The sequence below is a fragment of the Ammodytes marinus genome, assembly GCF_949987685.1.
Source record: "Ammodytes marinus genome assembly, chromosome: 5".
NCBI classification, from domain to species: domain Eukaryota; kingdom Metazoa; phylum Chordata; class Actinopteri; order Uranoscopiformes; family Ammodytidae; genus Ammodytes; species Ammodytes marinus.
The window spans coordinates 30,273,074-30,295,286 of record NC_137234.1 but is presented as its reverse complement, the minus strand read 5'-3'; the positions used below and the strand labels follow the sequence as shown (position 1 = coordinate 30,295,286).

General features: G+C 39.2%; 1 protein-coding gene across 1 annotated transcript in view; it reads left to right on the top strand.

Annotated features, from left to right (window-relative positions):
• Positions 1-22,213, top strand: part of cdh13 (cadherin 13, H-cadherin (heart)) — a 357,669-nt gene that overhangs the window by 181,920 nt on the left and 153,536 nt on the right. The window contains exon 6 of the mRNA XM_080027417.1: positions 2,533-2,677. Coding sequence (XP_079883543.1) covers positions 2,533-2,677 — 145 coding nt within the window. The remainder of the gene's footprint in view (positions 1-2,532; positions 2,678-22,213) is intronic.

Sequence of the window (22,213 nt, the reverse complement as noted above, 5' to 3'; positions counted from 1 at the left end):
GGTTGGTTCCACCACTTTGTACCAGACTGAAATATCTCAACAACTATAGATTGCTATTAAAATGTTGTACATACATTCATACAAGGTAGTTAGCATGCTAAATTAGCATTATGCTCAAAGTACAGCTCTGGCTAAATTTTGTCTTACAGAGCCACTAGCAATCTTGTGTATCAGTTGCTTATCCAAACTTTCTATTACACTTTTCCAATTCTCAAATTAGTATGATTATCACATCAATTCATATGGTTCTGCAGAGCAATTGATTTGACCAGCAAAAGGCCATCACTTATTATAAATGTATCTCTCCTAAAATGAAATAAAGCCATTTATCAGCTTCCATAACATTCCTACTTAACATAGCTTCATCCAATTCAGTCTTAGATAAATGATAGTTGTGCGTTTGCACCTGCAAGCTACATTTGACATCTAGTTTGCACAAAAAAAATTAATAAAAATAATGTTATTGTTATTATCTTTCAAATGCACCTGTTATTAACAGTTTTGGCACAATTTGTGACAGTATTTAGAATGACCATTTGGCCTTCATGCTCCATGGTAACAGTCCATCCATGAAGGCTCTTATTGCATTGGGTTGGACATACAACTTTTTTGATGAAGCAGATAAAGAGGTGGGCTGACTAAACAGGACAGGGTTGTCCCACTCTGGATACAAAAAAATGCCTCTTTGCTGAATTGATATTTTGCATATTTCAACTGCACTCTGTAAAGCTGACATGGTCCCCAAGGTGTTCTGGGGCGGATGATTAGCAAATACTGCATAGTGGGGAGACGCTGAATGCATAAATATGTGATGGAGTATCCCTCGGTGGAGGAACAGACAAGATGAAGGAGGTAGAGCGGAGGAGGAGATGAGTCATCGTTAGAGGCTCAACTCAAAGGTGTTATCAGTTCATCCGGAAGTTCCCGCGCAACTAAAAATCCAGACAGTCTTACATGTGCAAGGACAGGACAAGAATAGTAAGTTAACTGAAAAGTAAGAAACATCGCTAGAAAATGAACAAACCAAACACATTTTTCACCAGATAATCACAAATACACTAATTACTGCTTAAAGCTGCAGTTGAGAGTTTTTTTACTGTAATATTTGGCAAAACTGTCATAATAGCCATTCAGCTATGTAGGTGAAGTGGTCTGAAAATATTGTTTTATCACTTTGCTCCCCCTTGCCTCTGTGTGCTGCCCCCCAAAATTGCCACCGCTCATGTTCATTTTGACCAATCAGAGCGAGGTCAGATTCTCCCGTTCTTATTGGCTGTGGGACCTTGGCAACGACGTTGATGCGTCAGTTGCGTGAGCGTTCACGACCCTAGCAGTCTGACACTAGCCTACTGTTTGGTACTAGGGTACTACGGCGGACAGCGAGTAGCAATGTCTTCACAAACGAACCCTCAATTTACCATTCCCAGAATACCAACAACTAACACCGCTAAGACAGCAAAAAAACGAGGAAAGACGAATGTTGAAAAGTTAACTGCTGAAAGGGAGACGGAGAGAGCTCGAAAAAAAGTACACCGGCCATGTCTTCTTGCCCTATCACGTCAAGACCTCTCCGACCGCGACCTCGTCCCCTTCCTCTGCCCCTAGGCTGCCTGCCGCTAGCAGCAGGACGTCCGGTGGCCCTATATAGCCCTCGTCCTGTGCTCAGTGTTGCCAACTCAAAGCGATTTTGTCGCTATATTTAGTGACTTTTCAGCCCCCCTGTTGACTTTTTTTTTCAAAACAGCGACAAGCGACAAATCTAACTTTTTTTTCTGGTGTTATTGGTGACTTTTTTCGCCAAAGCAAGTATCACCTCTTCTCAACGAGCAGCGGGAGCACTGACACGCAGCCCGCTCCTCGCGCAGCAGCCCCGAGCAGCCTCTCCCAGCTGCGGTCAGAGCAGGAGCTTAGATAGTAGGAGATACACACACACCTCTCCGCTCTGTTACAATTAGTTTGCTATCTTGCCTGGCTGTTACAGCTACTTTTGTTAGGCCTACCAGCACACTTACAATGATTTTAAGCTAACATACATGGTATGTCTGTGATTAAAATGTATGCTCAATATGTACGTTTGTAGTTATCATTACTAATGTTTAATCACCTCTGAATCGGACATGGTGTTTGTCTCCTGTCAATGTAACTGAATTCACATGAACGTGCATAGCTGTCGTTCGGAGGGAGGAACTACAGCAGGTAGAGCGTTGGGAAAACAGCCGTTGGGATCCCAACGGCTGAAACTCTCAACTGCAGCTTTAAGGGGATGTTTGAGGTTGAGTGATATAATAATGACATCATTATTCATCCATCTTACAACTAATGTTGGATATTCAGTAAATTCCAGTGAGCCCATTTTGAAATATGTCTGTTGTTCCAAAGACTGGAGAGGTGTTTTTGGATGCTGGAAACAGAACAGCCAACACAATTTGAACCAGCCACCTGCAGTTTTGTAAGGATCGAATAATAATAACCCACTTCACAATTCAATCTTCATTTTGAAAAGGAAAAACTATTTTCTTGTCATCCACACAGCTGGAAGTTTCGACCACAGACATCGATGGAAACCTCTTTGAAGGGCCAGCCATACTAGTGATCACAGTCATCGACCAAAATGACAACCGGCCAATCTTTAAAGAGACACGTTACACTGGAGAGGTGCTCGAGGGATCTCCTACAGGTAGGTGGCATTGTCACATTGAAGGACACTGGAATGAACTGGGCTGCGGTTGGAAACAATATCACACACTGCGATTGGTACACTTAAGATGTTCTCTGATCTTAGGCTAAGTGTGGTTGTGTTTTTTAAGATCAACTTGAAGGAGCAGCACTGGACTTAACGTAAAGTTTAGTATAAAGGACATTAAAAAAGACATTTGGCAAAGGCCAACTCTGTTTGTTGTTGTCCTGAACTGGGTGGTTTGTGTGTGCTGTCGTGAGGATGTCAAAAGCACAGTGAACATCACTTCATAATTCAATCACAAACCTCTTTAATGAGAATTCTGAACTCATGTAGTTCTCAATTCATGCAGTTTTACATTATCCCCTCAACATCTTAATTTGCAGATGTACTTGAGCAGATCACCTAACCAATTATACAGTATGTTGAAGCAGTATTATAATTTCCATTTTCATTGGTACCTTTATTTTAATGGAAATTTTAGGGCTGATAAACAGCTTTCCTCCCATATTATTGTGAGGCTGCATATGCATTAGAGTCAATTCATCTGTAAGTATTCAATGTAACAAATTAGTAATGATTTGTCTATGAATGTTGTATTCATTGAGCTTAATCTCATTGTAATGTTTTCTACTCAGCGATCTGCATTTTGAAGACACATGACAGTTTTCTTTAACAAGGGTTTGTAATTTTCATTTTATCAGAATAGTATTGTTGGGTCTTTTTCAGTCAAAGCAAAAACTGAACATTTCTGACTTTGGGATTTCCACACCGGTATTACAAAAGTATACTGTGATAGACACAATATACACTACTGACTGCCCCCTGCTTCCCTATATCCTTAGTGTTGCCATGAAGGGGATGGAAGCAAATCAGCAATATTATTTTACTCGGATTGTCTCAATTTTCTACTCACAAAGTCTTATGACATCAGAATAACTTTAGAAATGCTCACAGTGGCTGTAAATAACGGAATACAACACATACTGTATGTTAAAGGCAGTATACACAAGAGCACATTAGAAAAGACATGGGAATGTAACACTGTATAACACCCTATTTTTACCAGTTTCTCTTTCCTCTACCCCATGCTTGAACTGAAATACTGCACCACTGACACTTGGTGGAATAAATAACAAAAACAAAGATGATTGATGATGCCAGTATAATCTGATGTTGTTTACCATTTGTGTGGAGTTGCGCTATCATCTTATTATTGAACTTGAAAATATTACAATTCGACCGACAGGATTCTTGTATCTGAATCCAGTAGATACAGGTTCACCAGTGCCGATGGTGCATGCAATTCCTATCAATTACAACATTGCCATTTCAGCAGTCGGTAGTAATGTTATTTTAAAATCTATACATTTTGTTCTCGCTGCTGAAAATTATGACCTGTGCCTTTCCAAATGTGTAGCAGTGTAGAAGACCACAAAACTAAAAGAGCCACCTTGAGGCAAACTTTGTAACACGTTTTAATTCAAGTCTATAATTGGTCTAATCATTCAAGTTTACAAAATGACACCTTATACAACAGATACTTGTGGCATGTGCTTTTTCACATCCTACCTTAATGTTAATATTACATTTAAATATTGTTTTACATGTATTGGTCAATAAATCAATCCCTAAGTGAATTAACAACATTTTAGTCTGAACATATTTAACTTCTTGAATATTAAACAATTTGTCCACATGTACCCGGACATTTTGAAGAACACATTTCCACCCACCGTTTGCATAAAAAGGTCCTGCATACACAACGTTGTTTATATCTTTCATACAAAAACAGAGAACATAAAAAAAACGATAGAAAAACACTTATGTAAATATAGTATGCCAGGCCAGTAGATGGCAATAATGTGTCACATCAAACACCATAGAAGAACATTGTGAGCATGCTCAATGAGCGTCTTCATGAGTGAGGGTGGTGGATGTTCAGTAAATGTAAACAACCCTTGTGTCGACAAAAGGCCAACTTACACAGAAAAAGCTACGGTTATGAAAATACCAGTGTACTTGTTGACATGGCCCTTAGCGTAACACAACATATTCAGTGCATCTTATATCGGATTTGAAAGAAGTGGAGAGCAGAATACGATTTAAATGATTGTTTGTTCAGAGTTTTTTTGACAGTTATCTGATTCTAATGATCCATCTGTGGTGGTGACAGATTGTTACTTTGAGGTTTATGGACTAAATCGTAGAGTCTGCACAACCTTACCTCCCCTTTCCATCTCATGGTCAGGTGTTTCAAAATTAATCATAGAGAGGCAAGGCTGGCACATTTCTTTGTGAAGACTCTTCACCTCTGGCTTCTACTGAAAATCTTAACATAGGTGCTTTTGTCACTTTTTCACAGTAGCTTCTTTCTTCTTTTCTGAGCTGCTGTCATTGCTATCACTTTATTTTATTTTAAAGTGGTAGTTGTGTCCTCACTGGGGTGAAATACAGTATAAATAAATGCATTTTGAATGTACCCTGATTCTATTTTTATTTTGCTCACCTACATTGCCACTTCTTTACAAGCTGACGGTGTGTGTCCTGATTATGCAGTATAATAATTTTCATCATGATCCATGATTATATGTACAAACAGCTTTGGTTTGAAAGACTGTCATCCACTTTGCAATGGCCTCATATGACATTAAGCTTGGCTCAGAATTGTGGAGGTTCACGATCAAGTGCTGGTTGGCATTTATTTTTAAAAAGTTTTATACACCGGCCATTTCATCGGGAATTCCATGTCTGCACCTGCAATTGGTTTGAGTTAAGTCTTTATTTTGTCAGTTAAATTCACACATTGCAATGTAGGTGGCAATCGAAATTACATTTACGCTCACCCCTTCTCCATCTCTAACACAAACATGCATTACAGAGGGGGATCATCGCTCAGGGTCTACCGCAGCGGTCAGCACTCAGGCCCCTTTCCTCTATGCCATCCTACCACCCATTTAAGAGTGAGTTTTTTTTTGTAGACCTGCGCTGCCCATTTAAGACATGTGATTCAATTTGCCATTATTATTATTGCCAATTAATTCCACACTCGCTGAAATGTGTTCTTCTTAGTCTTACAAAGTTTCCCACTGTCATGTTCCACATGGCCATGATGAAAAGATTACTGAAAAACTCAGTTGCTCCACCCTGTGTGCTCCTGCTTTTCACCTTGAATTGTGTTCCATAAATCCGCTGAATAAAAGAGCCCCTTGGGTCTACCCGTCAAGTGTCTTCAGGGCAAACATGTTGCCGCATACAGATTACTACAAACAAAAATTAAAGGAGGTCCCAATCAGATGGTTAGAAGTACACAAAAAAAACATAAACTGTAGCACAGAAGGGCTGAATAAAAACCTATACACTGCAGATTCCTTTACACAATGTTTGTCCTGACATCATTAGCACACAAAGCGAACCAACGGATGGATCAGGAAACGGGCAGGCGGAGAAAAGACACACACACACACACACACACACACACACACACACACACACACACACACACACACACACACACACACACACACACACACACACACACACACACACACACTTTTGCGCACATTTACACACCCTCACACACTTCCAGACACCTTCCCATAGAGACATTCTGAGTGGTTGTCAACTTCATTCTGAACTGGTGTTATGAATTGCTAATGTAAACATTGCTCATGCATTGCTTCATATTAGGTAAGCAATTGTATTGCATTGTATTACTAGCTATACAGAGCAAGATAATAGATTGTTTGGATTCTACCATAATACTGCCATAATACAGCCAGTTTATGTAAAAGTTTAGTTTATGCAATGCTATAATGCAGACAACTTCCCATGAGACATTCTGAGTAGTTATCAACGTCATGCTGATTTTTTGTTAAGAATTGCTAAAGAAATTGCTCATGCTTTGGTATATATTAGGTAAGCAATTACATGTCATAACTAGCTAACTAACTACTAACTAAGATAATAGCACACTATCAATCTGAACATGGAATTGTAAAAGTTATAAAACACCAGCAGTACCAGTTAGAAAATAAGCCCACTGGGAGTGAATCAGGAGTATGAGAAAATCCCCACGGCAGGACAATCTATTATTGGTTTCAGCCCCAGTGAGGGCCAGAGCCCATGAAATACCTGAATCATCATAGTAGTTTTTAGCTTCCACTCTGTTTGGTAGGCAAGTTAAGTCTGACTTCTGCAAACTCAGCACCAACACATTTTTTAAAAAAAGAAGAAAAACAACGTATTCCACAATACTGGGTTACATCTGATATCATCCACCACCAGCCCATGTTGTGCTTCTTGCCGAGTTTCCTGTAAGCGGCTATTGCCTTAGTAGATTATGGCCTGGTTGAATAAACCAAACTCAGCAAAATAAAATTGACTGAAGTTAGATTTCATTTTCACTATCGATATGATCCAACAGCTCCTTGGAACTTTATCTGCCATGGATGCCAGATCTAATCAAGCTCAGAGATTTAAAAAAAATAAAGTATGTTTCTGAAGACTGTGTTTCTTTCATATGCCGTCAACTCTGTGTAATAAATAGTCCACTCAGCCTCCTTGTCAGTTCAGCCTCAATGATCTAGCAATGTGATCAATCATTCAAATTATATTTACCAACCTGTCAGTTTCCCAACTATTTTCTATAATTCAGCAAAAGTAGCAGTATTTTGAAATTGATTATTTGTTTGGGTAAAGATAGTCAGACATCTATCCATCATTTTTGTGTAACAATGTTCACGTTTTTTGTTGTTGTAGAAAGTCACGAGTCAGATTAAGCCTTTCTTGGTAGTCATAACAACATGGTACATTAGAAGGGATTTGTCATTCAATGGTGGGAATGCTACTTATAATAGGTATAGCAAATATAGATTAATTACACTGACACTTATTGTATTTGATTCAGCCTTTGATTATTGATTACCACACATTTTTGTATTTTGAAATAGCTTTGTGAAATGGTTGCTGAAAAATATAAGATTAACAAATCTATCTGTCTATCCATCTATCCATACATACATGGTTTGCTTGGTTGGCGACCTTAGTCAGTTACCAGCTGTGTGTCTCCTAAAATGGTGTTAGATGTCTTTGAAGTTAAGAGTAGCTTCTTCTTGGGTAGCATAGTAAGCAGCTGAACACATCAGTTTTCCCTGTTGTTTCACATAAACTTGTGTATTTCTCGCGGTCCCCTGCAGCAGAGACGTTGTAGTCATAAGCCTAAGGATTGACTGGTGATTTCACCATAATACGGACAGGGTTAGCTACACATACACATCCATGAATGGCGGTGGTTACTCATGTTTATTTCACAAAGTCCTGCTGCTGTTGAGTTTCAGAAGTGCTTGGGTATAAGGTAGCTTGTGTGGAAGCTACAGCACTACTGCATCATTTGGTCATGGAACAATAAGCCAATATAAGAAGTATGTGCAGTACCATCTTTCAATATTATAGTCACTGTCATGTGCAATATTGGGTTTGTATTAGGTTATTGCCGTCATGAATAGTTTTTAATTCATAACTATATTCAATTAGTATTTTCAACTTCAATATTATGTTTAAATACTATGAAGGAGATATTCATTTCACTGTCATGTGCAGTATATAGTTCTCTAAGTTCAATATGACCCGTAACCATGATCATTCATTTGGAGTAGTGTCCAAATAGTAAGTCCAATATACTGTATGTCATTCATTTTAGCACAGCTTAGCTCTTCACTTACTCCTGATGAACATATAATATAGCTATTTAGCTGCGAAATGCTCTAATATGTTCACCAGTTGCTGTTATTCGCTGAACAGGTAGTGTGATGTGGGTTTGTAGAGCTTTTTCTCTAAGAACAGCAGCCTGCGTCAGATGAAACGGCACTACGACAAGCAACACATTAATGTCGTGGACAAGACAGCTAAGCAATGAGCTGAGACTTGCTTTAAGGCTCCATACATTTCCAGAATTCTATGTGGGTTGGCGTAATCAGTGGGTGTGTAAGCTGCATCAAGGTGACATTGTTTTCTACCCCTATATCCATTTTATGGAACATAAAGCTTATCTTGAAGAAGCAATGTTTCAAAAATATGGCCGCAATTCATAACTTGGCTTTGTTTCAAATTACGAAATAAATTGAGAGCATAATAATAAATCCTCAGAAGGCAAGCTTGCTAGAGACAGGTGGAACCCTGTGAGCCCGACCCAAATGAGTAAAAGTGCCTTATAAAAACTGCACTGAGAATTCAGCTAAATTAATTGTTCAACTTAAGAGTTGCCTAAAATCAAATCAAATCAGTTTTATTTGTATAGCCCAATATCACAAATAGACATTTGCCTCAGTGGGCTTTACATTCCATACAATATGACACCTTGAGTGTTATTGTGTTGTGTATGACACATCGTTTGATAACTTTGTTGAAAGATTAGATTACTAGAAGAGTTTAACTTTTTACTTGCATGGCCTAAATTACTGTGTGTAAACGTCATGTTTTTTGGGGGTATGTGTGTTAGTATATGAATGAAGTTATTGTGTGTGCATATGTTACTGTTTGTGTGTTTTCTTAAGTGAAGACGTACATGTGCTCTTCCACAATCTAGTGGTGTGTCTCACTGTGAGACTGGGTTTGAACTGTTGCAGCATGGTGTGTGTGTTACATAGTGGCAGCAGGGGAAGCTGTAGGGGAGAATGTCACAGTGCTCTGACATTTCTGTGTAAACTGATAACAAAGGCAGCCAAAGCCTGGGTCCCTTGGCAAGCTCTCCTTCCTCTGTATACTCCTCCACTCATCGTTTCTCCTCTATCCTTCTTTATCTCCCTCGTTCCTTTCCCTTCATGTGTTGCCTTCCCTTGGGCTTTGTGTACTTGCAATCCTACTCACTTTTTCCTCTTACACTCTCAGTCTTCCAACTACTGCTGATATTGATTTACATGCATTTTCCTCACTTCACGAGATATTATTTTATTCAATTATAACATTTTCAAAATACATTTGCAAACTGACATCATGGTCAATGTAGTGATAGCCAGCTGTTATTCTATATTTCTCTCATTAGCAAATAATTAATTTATATATCAGATATATAAAAACAAATTTTATTTAGATGAATCATTTTTGTTTTAGATAATCTAAAACAAAAATGATTCATCTAAATACAATTAGTTTTTTTCCCACCACGTCTGTAATTATTTCCAGTAAGCAATTAAATATTTAGATGAATATAGTGCATATTATTTTTAAATTTTTAAGACTGTACTTTTTTAAGTACTAAGTGCTGTATATCTGTACTGTATGAGATCATACTCAGAATAAAGTAGTTAGTTCGCCCATTTTCACACTAATAAAATGGCACCGCAGAATAGGTCTTCACTGTGTTTAGGACAAATTGTCGATTCAATGTTAAGTACAACTGAAGCATAGCTGGCATTTGCTGAACATAATCTCAGTACGTATCAATTAAATATTGGATGAAAACTGATGTAAAATGGTTATTGGAAATAAGTAGTCATTTGTAGTAATTTAATCATTTGGTTAGATACATGCAAAATCACTATTGTGGTCATATGAGAATTTCAGTTGTTTCACTTGAGGGCAGAGGACACTATCTTATACTTAATCAAGGCAACCATGTATTCCTCATCTCTGCTCAGAATATATGGTTATTTTACTTTTATAGGGTTAGGGGTAACTGTTTACACAACACCATATATCTCTTTTCAGAGGGCACTTAGTTTCACTATTCCATTCGTATTGAGAGTCACTTGGGAGTCATTGTGGCAACATCCACAAAAGAGTAACATCGGTGAAAGTCATGCATATCATCAATGGGTTTGCAGAGAGAATATCCTTTGATCTACATTTTAGGGATAGTATTGTGTGTTGCTGGAAAATTGCTTTTAAAAGACTGTCATCTTTATTTTTGTTGTGATTGATGTTTATGTTGTTTATGTTTCCTTTGCCTACGCCGTACAGAGAAGTGAAACCTAGCAACTTGGCGATGCATCTTGTGTAATTGGACATGATGGGGTATAAATGAAGATATTACTCATAGCCGAGTCTCTGTTTGTGTTCCAGACTAATTTGTGTTTATATCAGAGGTAATTAAGGCCTGAGTTCCTGCTGTGACGTGAGAGAGGGATGGATCTGGTCCGCTGTGCTCTGCTCTCTGCGCGCACACACACACACACACACACACACACACACACACACACACACACACACACACACACACACACACACACACACACACACACACACACACACACGCTAAAAACAAAGTAAAAACAGCTCAGAAGCTCCAAGCTGCATGGTTAAAACCTTCTATCACATCATATGTTATTTTTATATTATGATGTTCTTGAAGTTCAATAGGCAATTTACACAGCAGACTTGCCACAAGATAAAAAGCAGAAGTGTAATTAGTAACTTGAATGATAAAGCTGAGCTAGATTGGGGGTCTTGATATCGTGCATGCTGGCTCATTGACATGGTTTACCGGGCCACTTAAAAGGAACAGTGCCATAATTATTGTTATTAGTTACACATGGACAAAACAGGCTCACATTATTAAACCACCTGGTGCGAACAGGCCAGATGCACATAAAATAAACCTCAGTCATTAATGACACACTATATGGCAATTACTGTATATTGTTACTGGCACACTTTCTCAATGCTCAGTCACATCCACCTGCCGTCAACTTAAACCCTTTATGCCATCGTGAAAATAGGACCTATAGGCGTACATATTGTGGCTAGACCTGCGTTGTTCTGACCACATGTCTAGAACTAGTCATCACCGTTTGCACCTGTACCCTGCATATAGTTACAGATTTGCAGTCATTAATATCCTCTGTCATGATGCCATGCCCAGAGAAACCTCCACAAAATAAAAGGTGCACATAACCAATAGTTAGGTACCTCTGATAAAGTTTTGGGGAAGGGTCATAGAAGAAGTTGAGGCAGAGGGTCAGTGGGCTGCCACCAGCAGTCACAGTGTGTACCGATAGCAAGAAAGAGATTGATTCAGGAGATAGATACTGACTCAGCTGAGAGATTACAGCAAAACTGGCAGGTAATTTGTAGCATTATGGTGGCCATTTGTCCAATCATGGTCTCTGCGTCTACCTTTCTCCCTCTCTCTATTCCTTTGTTAGCTTGGGAACAGGCTGTCCAACACCCCACCAGGTGACCTGCTGTCCCACAATGCCTCATTATCAGCTTGTCACACTGAGAAAGCCTGGCAAATTAATGTCCAAGTTATCTACGGAGACTGCTGTCCAATTAACTCTGGGCCCATTGTTGTGTTAGGATAAATTAGTTTTTTTTTTCTTCTTCCCGTTTCACTTATGGATGTGTATGTGTACATGATGCCATTTGGTTCATGAAGTAATAAGCCCACCCCGGTCCACTTTGGTTTTCCTTTTAATTGCTTGATGTTTAGTTTCAGTGTTGAAAATAAAATAAAATGTAGATGATACGGCAGCAACATTTTCCAAATAGAGATTTTACGCAGAATGATAAGCCATTGAAAGTCAGAAAAGGTTGCATTGTTACCACATTGACGCAACTTCACCTAAGTTCTTGTGGTCAGTGGATAGAAATGCAAGCTCCAATCCAGTGAGAAACTCTCTCATTTATATGCATCTGTACTCTTTTCCCCAGTAAGGCATCATTGATTTCCCCTAAGCCTTCTTAACTGAGCTATCTTCTTTTGAATTACTATAGGGAGCAATATGCATTGCACCACAGAGACGGAAAAAATTGCATTCTAAATGGCCTTTATTTTCTACAGTGATTTGATCTGAATATATGTGAATAAGACTATTTGAATACATTTCTGTAGTTTGGAGTGAATTGTGTTGCTCCCTTGTGGTTCCCTGCATCATTTCAAAACTAAATAGCATCAACATCCATCATTCTCTCTCTCTCTCAATTCAATTCAAAAAGCTTTATTGGCCTGACTATTATGGAAAACAGTGTTACCAAAGCATTACAGATATTACAAATAATAAGAAAATATAAATCTCTCTCTCTCTCTCTCTCTCTCTCTCTTCAATTCAAAATGGGCTTTATTGGCATGAAAGTAAAAAAAAAACAATATTGCCAAAGCAAAGCATCAAATACACTACAATAAGTCCAAATATTGAGACAGTACACAATATGAACAATATACACTCACCGGCCACTTTATTAGGTACAGCGGTTAATTTTCTTGTTAACACATATAACTAATCAGCCAATCACATGTCAGCAACTCAATGCATTTATGCATGTAGACCTGGACGGGTCTACATGTGAGGTTGAAACCGAGCAACAGCATGGGGAAGAAAGGGGTTCTAAGTGACTTTGAACATGGCAATGTTGAGGGTGCCAGGAGGGCTGGTATGAGTATTTCAGAATATACTGATCTACTGGGATTTTCACTCTAAATCATCTCTAGGGTTTACAGAGAATGGTCCGAAAAAGAAAAAAATATCCTGTGAGCGGCATTTGTGTGGACGTAAAATGCCTTGTTGAAGTCAGAGGTCAGTGGAGGATGGGCATACTGTCAGGATTGTACCAAAATGGCAGGCCAGAACCCAATAGCACGACAACAAACAGTTCAGGTATTGCAACAAAGTTTAATGAGGAATCAAACCAGGTGGTAGCGAGGCAACAAGTCCAAGAGGGGCAGGCAAAGGGATAATCCAGAATCCAAAAAGGCTGGGTCAAAACACGAATAGGCGGGCAGGTAAACAGGCAGGAATTCAGAATGGGCTGGAGAGCAATGTAACACAAAGACAATCTGGCAGGGAACTGAGGGAATGAACCGGTATATATACTGTGGGGCTAATAGCTGATGGGGAGCAGGTGAGTGTGGTTAGGCCAGGTGGAAGTAATCAGCAGGGAGTGCAGAGCAGGGGGGAGTGGCCGGGTCTGAAATGACAAGAGAGTTAATATGGGAACAGACAAGTGACAAAAAACTAAATTGTGGCTGAAGTAGTGACACATACTGGTTCGAGATGATAGAAAGGCAACAGTAACTCAAATAACCACTCGTTACAACCAGGGTATGCAGAATACCATCTCTGAACGCATAACACGACCAACCTTGAAGCAGATGGGCTACAGCAACTGAAGACCCCATCGGGTGCTACTCCTGTCTGCTAAAAACAGGACAAGGAGGCTACAATTCTAACAGGATCACCAATATTGGACAATAGAAGATTGAAAAATCATGCCTGGTCTGATGAGTCTCGATTTCAGATGTGACATTCAGATGGCAGGTTCAGAATTTGGCGTACACAACATGAAAGTATGGATCCATCCTGCCGTGCACCATCAACCATGCCATGTTCAAAGTCACCTAAACCCCCTTTCTGATGCTCGGTTTGACTTCAGTACATTGTCTTGACCATGCCTAAATGCATTAAATTGCTGCCATGTGATTGGCTGATTAGCTTTTTGTTTTTATAAGCCATTGAACAGGTGTACCTAATAAAGTTGCCGGTGAGTGTATATACATTATGAACGTTATATTAGTTATATACAGTGTGTGTGTGTGTGTGTGTGTGTGTGTGTGTGTGTGTGCGTGCGCGCGTGTGTGTGTGTGTGTGTGCTTGCGCCTTGATCACTCACTGCCCCTCTACTCGGGTTGTGGCATGTTAATACGTACTGGGCGGCAAGGTGTGCCCGGTGTCCTTCTCCGAGGAGTATTTTCAATTTGGAGAGGTCGTTCAGCTCTTAAAAACCTGGTCCTAAAGAGCTGAACTTGTTCAAATACATTTTACTCGTATCATTTTATTTTGTACATTTCTCTCTCTCCATCTCTCTCTCTCTCTCTCTCTCTCTCTCTCTCTCTCTCTCTCTCTCTCTCTCAGCCCTGTGTGCCATTCATTTTCTCCCTGTCACATACAGTATGTGTATGTGTAGATGAGAATGTATTCCTATTTTCAGAGAGAGAGAGAAAGAGAGAGACACTCACCCAAGTGCAGAGTGTTGAGCCCCGAAAAACTGTAGCTGTATGAAAGTGTATAGAGAAATTGGGAATGTTGAGGTGTGACAATGGCTCAGACTCTCGGCATCCCTGGTGGCCGTTCCAGTACTTGAGCGCTTGCTAATCTATTAAAGAGTTTTCTATTCTCCTTTGCCCCCTACACCGAGTCCCACATCAACTCAGGCTTGATTATCTGTCCCTTGCTCTCCGGTTTCGGGAAGGACCCGGGCTCCTCTCATCCACACGCACACTCTCAAAACCCCCTCAGGAGTCCCACCAGACAAACCAATCTCTCCCCATCGCTCCATTTCCCACCCCCCCCCCCTGACAAGAGAAGACAGCTGTAGGCCCCTTTCAAATCCCCCCATTGGACTCCAGGTCCTCCAATTTAGATTATCTTCCCTCTGCTGTTTCACAAGAATGATCCCAGCCATCGTAGCACACTTCACTGTTGAAAATCGACTCCTCAAAAGTCAACTCTTTAGAAATACTTTTTCTGGTGTAGAAATAGATTTACAAAAAGGAACTATCTGAGCAGACATAATGAATTGTGAGATGTGCAGTGTGCTGGTTGTTGTGTGGCAGTACATACCACTTTACAAGTTCACATGTGTCCATATTATAAATAAGTATAAATAATACTTGCATGTTTAAATGTGTAGTACGTACAAATGTTTTGGTCACTGTATGTTCCTCTTGTTCATACCGATCCTCATGAAATCCATTAAGAAGTCCCACCATGGGGGACACAATCCACAGTACTTACTCCGTGTAAAAATGCATTATATGGGACTTGAGTCAGAGTGTAGTTGCTTAACCTAAAATAGATACACTTACTGTATATAAGCCAGAGATTTATCCAAGCATCAGTGTATCCAGTTTATTTATGAGCCCTCATAGATCAGAGTATACCAATGATCAGATTTTTCCTCCATAGTTAAATGTGCCCTTACCACAAAGCTGAAACTGATCCTAGGTAAGTGCTCCAAACAGTTTGACTAATAGCATAACCAGATAGCCTAGGCCATGAAAATGGAGTCTCTCACTCCCTACCATTACCGCATATCTCTATTTGGTATAATGTCTTTCTCATATTTCACCACACGTTTGGCAATTATTGCAAATGGAAAACAAAAGAACACTCTATTTGTAGCTTGTTTACTCCAAGGATATCTCAAAAGGTAGAGGAAAAACCAGGACTTGAGGTTCTGTCTTTTGAGTGAATGTAGAAAATGTCGAAAGGATTCCAATGAATCTCATAATTACATATATGATATCACCCTGTCTGACCGAAATGAGACAGTTGTGTTTGATCTAGAAGAGACGCTGTCTGACAAGACATCCTCACAAATGGCTTCATTATCGATGTTGTTTCTTCTTCCTTAAGCAGTATGGCATTGCAATGCTATCATTAAGACACTGATCTAGACACAGTGTATTGATGGGACTTTGATTGGAATAGACAACCTCCTCCATCTGTCACTTGCCTTTCCCTCTTCATTCCAATTTACTGCTAGCGTCCCACAGTGTGTTTGAGTGAAGCTGTTCTGTACACTGTCACAGAGAATCTCCTCTGATTACTCCCGCTCTCCCTTCCTTTCCCATCTGTATGCTATAGTGCAGTCCAGTCTTTTTTTTTCCTCCTTTTTCTTCAGATGAAGGCAAGCAGTCCACCGCTCGGCTTGTGGGCTTTTCACACAGAGAAAAAACTGTTCAGTTGAAAAGCAAAAAATAAATAAAAATAAACCTTTGATTGAGTATTGATCTGAGATTGTCACACAAGCAAGAGATGACAAAGTTCACACATGTGAACATGGCAGCGGCCCTGCTGTGCATTTTCTGCTGTAATCAACCCTGGAGGGGCCAAAGAGATGTATCCATCAGTCAGGAATTACACAAGTCTTGTCATCACTGTGGTGAGCTTCAATCATATGGTCACCAATCTTGTCAAAACACACGCACACGGTGAGGGTATAGCAACAGTAATGGAATTGTCAAATCCTCGATATCGTAGCGCATGCCATACATCACCTTTAGGCAGAGGAATTTGTATTTCATATGACATTTTGAGTAATGAAAAAGTGGGCAGGAATCAATAGCAATGGGACATTGTGAAAGACATGTTCAGAGAGAAGCTCACACAGCAGTAACTACCTGTTATAAAGAGGGAGGGATGGCGGTATTGATAAGAGATTTGAGATGGGTGTTAGCCACATGAAGTGATGGCGAGATGGATTTGGGTGTGTGACTTTTTCTTCTCTTTGTTTAGTCTCATTTTCTCTCTTTTGACAGCTTGAAAAATGGTTTTGCTATGAAAATAAAACATATAACACTTGATAAAATATAGAACGCTGTCAAGAGACATATTTCCCTGAAGCCTTATAAAAATTGCTTTCTTTCTGCATTCATTTATCAAGAAATGCACCGGTTTCTTTGGTCCCATGAGGAAAAGACTGTGCTGTATTTATGTTCTAGAGTAGACACAGAACAGAGAACCTTCTAATTGCCCTCATGAATGCTTTTATGGATTTCAGCACAAGAGGTAATTTCGGCATCTGAATCGAGTCCCGGAAGACCTGAAAGAGTAATTGGTTGAAACAGCAAACGTCAGTGAGCCCAGCATATTTTATGTATGATTATTGACAGGTTAAAATCATAGGCAGTTTTCTTTCTTGATATTTTGTAGTACAACATAATGGATGTTATGAAACACATAAATCATATCTAATCTTCGATTCAGACATTTTAATTCAAAATCTGTTCTCCCACCATGCTTTCTTATTACATTATATATTCATATTGAAAATCAGTATAACCAATTCAGATGCTATATTATTGGTGCTTGGAACAACTGTATATATATATACAGAAAGTACTTGTATAAACCATTCCCTGTTCGTGTTTACATACCCTCTTGACTAAACATTTCAAACCATATTTCCCCAAATATAAGATTTGCTTGTTTTGGTTGCTATTAGAACATTTGCTTTGCCCAGCTGAGCTAGTCACTAAACATGTGTCATTAAACATGACATTGACCACAACTTAGATATAAGCCAATTAGTATTGCTCTAGGGATGGAAAGCTTGCCCTGCCAGTCCATCTGTTGGTTTTACCATTTTGGTCGATACTGAAAATATCTCAACAACAATTAGATGGATAGCAATACATGTTCGTACAGACATTAATGGTCCCAGATAACCAATTATGCTGATAAAGATGATCCCTTGACTGTGTTATCCTCAAATATTAAAGGTCTCATATTATACACTTTTCTGTCAATATTATATGGTCTTAGAGGTCCCTAATACGTTTTTCTTTAGTTGTTTGCTGAAAAAACGTTCAGATAATGTATTGTAGTATGCCTCTATACCCTGATTTTCAGCTAATCTCACAATGGCCTATTTTTGAAACCGAGCTGCAGCTCCCCTCGTTTTATATACAATCTATCAGCTCCCCCGCCCCTGTCCGGAAGCGAAGCCATTGGCGTCTGCCCATAGGTCCATAGCTTGCCGTGCCTACTGTTACCACGGTTAGGTTTACCCTGAGAAGAACCATGTCTAGTGCTAGTAACGCAGGAGCTCAGCCGCACTTTGAACAGTTTGACATGACCGATCCTTGTCTACATGAAAGACTATGTTCATACAAATACACTGACAGCCACAAGCTAATGGAAACGGCATGTTCACAATATTAAGCCAGCAAAAGATGGAGGCTACTGCGAAGCTACTCGGGGGCTAACGGTTAAAAATAACACTAAAATCAGTGAAAAACTTCTAAGTTAGACTTCGACTCTATTACCTTCCTATGCTTTGTCTTGCTAAAAACGAGGCATAGTCAGACTGCTGTGGAGCTTGTTATGAGCAAAAGCTGGATGCTTGTCCCAAAGCTAATAGCTATACACCAGTCAGGCAACAATACCAATAAAACAATTGTTTTAGTTTCACCGTTTGAAAAAAAGCACAAGAAGCTTCCTATCCGTTGTGTTATTAAAACGAGGCATTAATAGACTGCTGTGGTTAAGATAAATTAGTGGATTATGAGCAAAATCATTCTGTGTTGGTGTATGCTACACTCAGCATGCTTTGCTGTACTACAGGCATCTTGTCGCTTAGCGGGGAAAACAAGATGGAGGTTAAGGAATATTTTTCCAGAGGATCTCGGGGCCGTGGACCAATAAGGAATAGCGGGTGGGGTTATCATAGACTACTGCACGGTGGAAGTTTCTGGTTATTAATGTGGGGGGGAAGCATGGACATATAAAGAAAATATGGGGAAGTGGTTTCTTCTCGCTGTAACGACATATCGGGAAGAATTCTGAACGGAGTACATTGGGGGGAGGGGTGGGGGTTTCAGAAAGGGGGAGAGTGAGAAAAGGAGAGAGTTTTCTTTTTTTTATACGTTGGCAGTCTCTAGGTACACCGTGGACCCATGTTTATGTTCAAAAACATCGAAAAAGTACATTTTGCATAATATGGGACCTTTAAGTATTGTAAAAATGGTGTACTTACATTCATGGTTGCAAGCCATTGTTTCTAATGCCTTTTCTCCTTGCACCACCATGGGATTCAGATGTGTGGTTTTAAGAGAATCGTATAAGCAACTATTCGACAAGACTAAGAACTACAGTTTTTGCATTGATGTGAAATTGACTTAAGACATGAACGTTTCCATCATGATTCATTGCATCTGCTTTGGTGTTCCATCAACTTTGGATCTGTTGCTATCATGAGGAAATAGTTGCAGAAGAAGATGTAACAACTCTAAGCCGGTCTCACACAACTGTTTTATCTTTTTTTTTGTCTTTTCGTGTCACTCTTCTATATCTCTTCCCGGGAGGCCGATCTTCGTGAATGTGTCTTTGATTTATTTGATTACATATCCTGCTCACACAGCTTGTCTTCCTGAAAGGCTCAGTACTATATACTTATTGTCCTTCTTAATTGTTTTAACAATATATGTAACAAGACATTTGCCCTGTGTCTTGTTTTTGTGATATGTTTGTCTGTCATAAACTTGCAGTAGTGATTTGGGGAAATTGGTTTTAACCACTTGTTGGTGTCTTGGGGTTATGTCTTGTATTATTAGTCTTCATCACAATGAATTGGCACATTGTGCAATGCATTGTCATATTTCTAGATATAATGATAAAACATAGGGATAATTATATAACTCTACAGACCTTATTCACCCTGCTGGCACACCCTATTTCTGCCTTTTAATAATGTGTCTTACTGCTGAACTATGTATTCTGTACAATTTTACCCGAGGCCTTGCAGCAAGAACGGGATAGTGCAGCGCAAAATCAAAATGTCAGCAACTTTAGACTTGGAATTTACTTATTATGCTGACACAGAAACGACTTCAAGAGATATCTATCAAATTTGCTTGAGAAAAGTTGAAGAGAGGGAAGCAAATACATAGATAGCATGGTACAATACAGAGCAACACAAAGTAACAAAGTTCAAGGGATAGAGCTGTGAATTTACTAAATCAAAATGATTGGAAATTGCTGAACTGAGTTTCTGCACTAAAGTTATTCCATAACTGTAACTGATGGTTTTGGTTTTAAATAGTTGTACATGTATGTTGCCTTTAAGATCACTGCACACACGATTACTTTACAGAAAAAGTCGGGAAAACCGTAATCAGCTGTGAACGTGCGAGATGACTATTTGAAGCACTATTCAGTGTCGGACCTCCCCAGTCTAGCAGCTAAGTAAAGTGAACTGCTATAGTTTACAAACCATAGCAAATATATTGTTGTGTTGTATGTACTATGAATGCATGTGTGCATATTTTTGTCCTATGATGTCTAGAAAACTATGTGTCTTTCCTGGTTTGCAGTCCAGTGCCACTACTCAGTGTTGACTAGCCCCTTCAGAGAAGTGGATTACACCGAGTTGCCTCATTTGCTTTCATCTCAACACGGAGGAACAATGACTTCAAACCTGTAATTTCGATATAAATGCCGTTTCAGATCATGTCTTATAGGTCTATTCTTTAGAATGGCATTGTTGTCATAGTTATGTATAAGCCCCCATCCTCACATTTGCACCCACTATGAATGCAATATATATATATACAGTATAAGGATGTAAACAATCGGAAATGTCTGAAAGCTCACAGGTTGAGGAGCTGGCGCTGTATTTTTGATGGACCCACAGATTCGGTAGGCCATGGCTGATATATTTTTGAGTGACATTTTATCTCTGCAATCTCGTTGATCTTAATGAGATTCCTGTCCTTCATTGGTATGTGTGTGTGCATACGTGTATGTGCATGTCTGCACCGGCTGCGATTAAGTGGAAAAAAGAGCGCCTATCAAACAATTTGTTTCTGACAGAGATGGCTCACAGCCCAGAGGAGGCGGGAGCTTATGACACTTGCAAGATTGTCTTACTAATACCTCCTTCTGGTCAATTATTCAAGTCAGGCAGGTGGAAACTAGTTTGGAAAAGAACATAGTAATTTGATCATTACTCGAGATTATTAACAAGCACTGTACTTCTGGAAAAGCTGACAAAATCATTGAAACACTTTTAATGAACAAAGCCAAATCCATACCATAGTTTTACTGTTAAAAACAATATGAGTAGTTCAAAGTGCTATAACACATCCTTGTTTTTCAAATTGCAGTTTTTGCAATTGCAAAACAGTCTTTAAATTCACAAGGTCTTGTGTGTTTCAGTAGACGCGCTGTGAATGCCCTCAATAAATACACATTAATGCCTAGTTTATATCGCAAACACAGCTAAATTAATGTGAATTTGTACTGACCATGTATTAAGCATGCACTTTGGGCTTGCCTCTTATTGCATCAGTTGTGAAAGCAAGAACACAAAAGAGGTGTTTCATATACAGTGGCTTGCAAAAGTATTCATACCCCCTGAAATTTTACACATTTTGTCATGTTACAACCACATACGTACATTTATTTTATTGGGATTTTACACCAACACAAAGTGGCGCATCATTGTGAAGTGGAATGAAAATGAAACTTGGATTTATTTATTTTTTATAAATAAAAAACTGAAAAGTTTGGCTTGCAAAAGTTTTCAGCCCCCCTGAGTCAATGCTTTGTAGAACCATCGCTGCCATTACAGCTGCAAATCTATTGGAGTATTTCTTTATCAGCTTTGCACATCTACAGACTGATACATTTTGTCCATTCTTCTTTGCAAAATAGCTCAAGGTTCAGATTCAGCATCAGATTAGATGGAGAGCGTCTGTCAACAGCAATTTTCAAGTCTTTCTCAATATTCTCAATTGTTTTTAGGTCTGGACTTTGACTGGGCCATTCTAACACATGACTATGCTTTGATTTAAAACCATTTCATAGTAGATCTGGTTGTATGTTTAGGGTAGTTTTCCTTCTGGAAGGTGAACTTCCTGTATTTGGCTCAATATACACTCAACTAAAATATAAACGCAACACCTTTGTTTTTGCTCCCATTTTTCATGAGATGGACTTAAAGATCTAAAATTAATTCCAGATACACAATTGTACCATTTCTCTCAAACATTGTTCACAAATCTGTCTAAATGTGTGATAGTGAGCACTTCTGCTT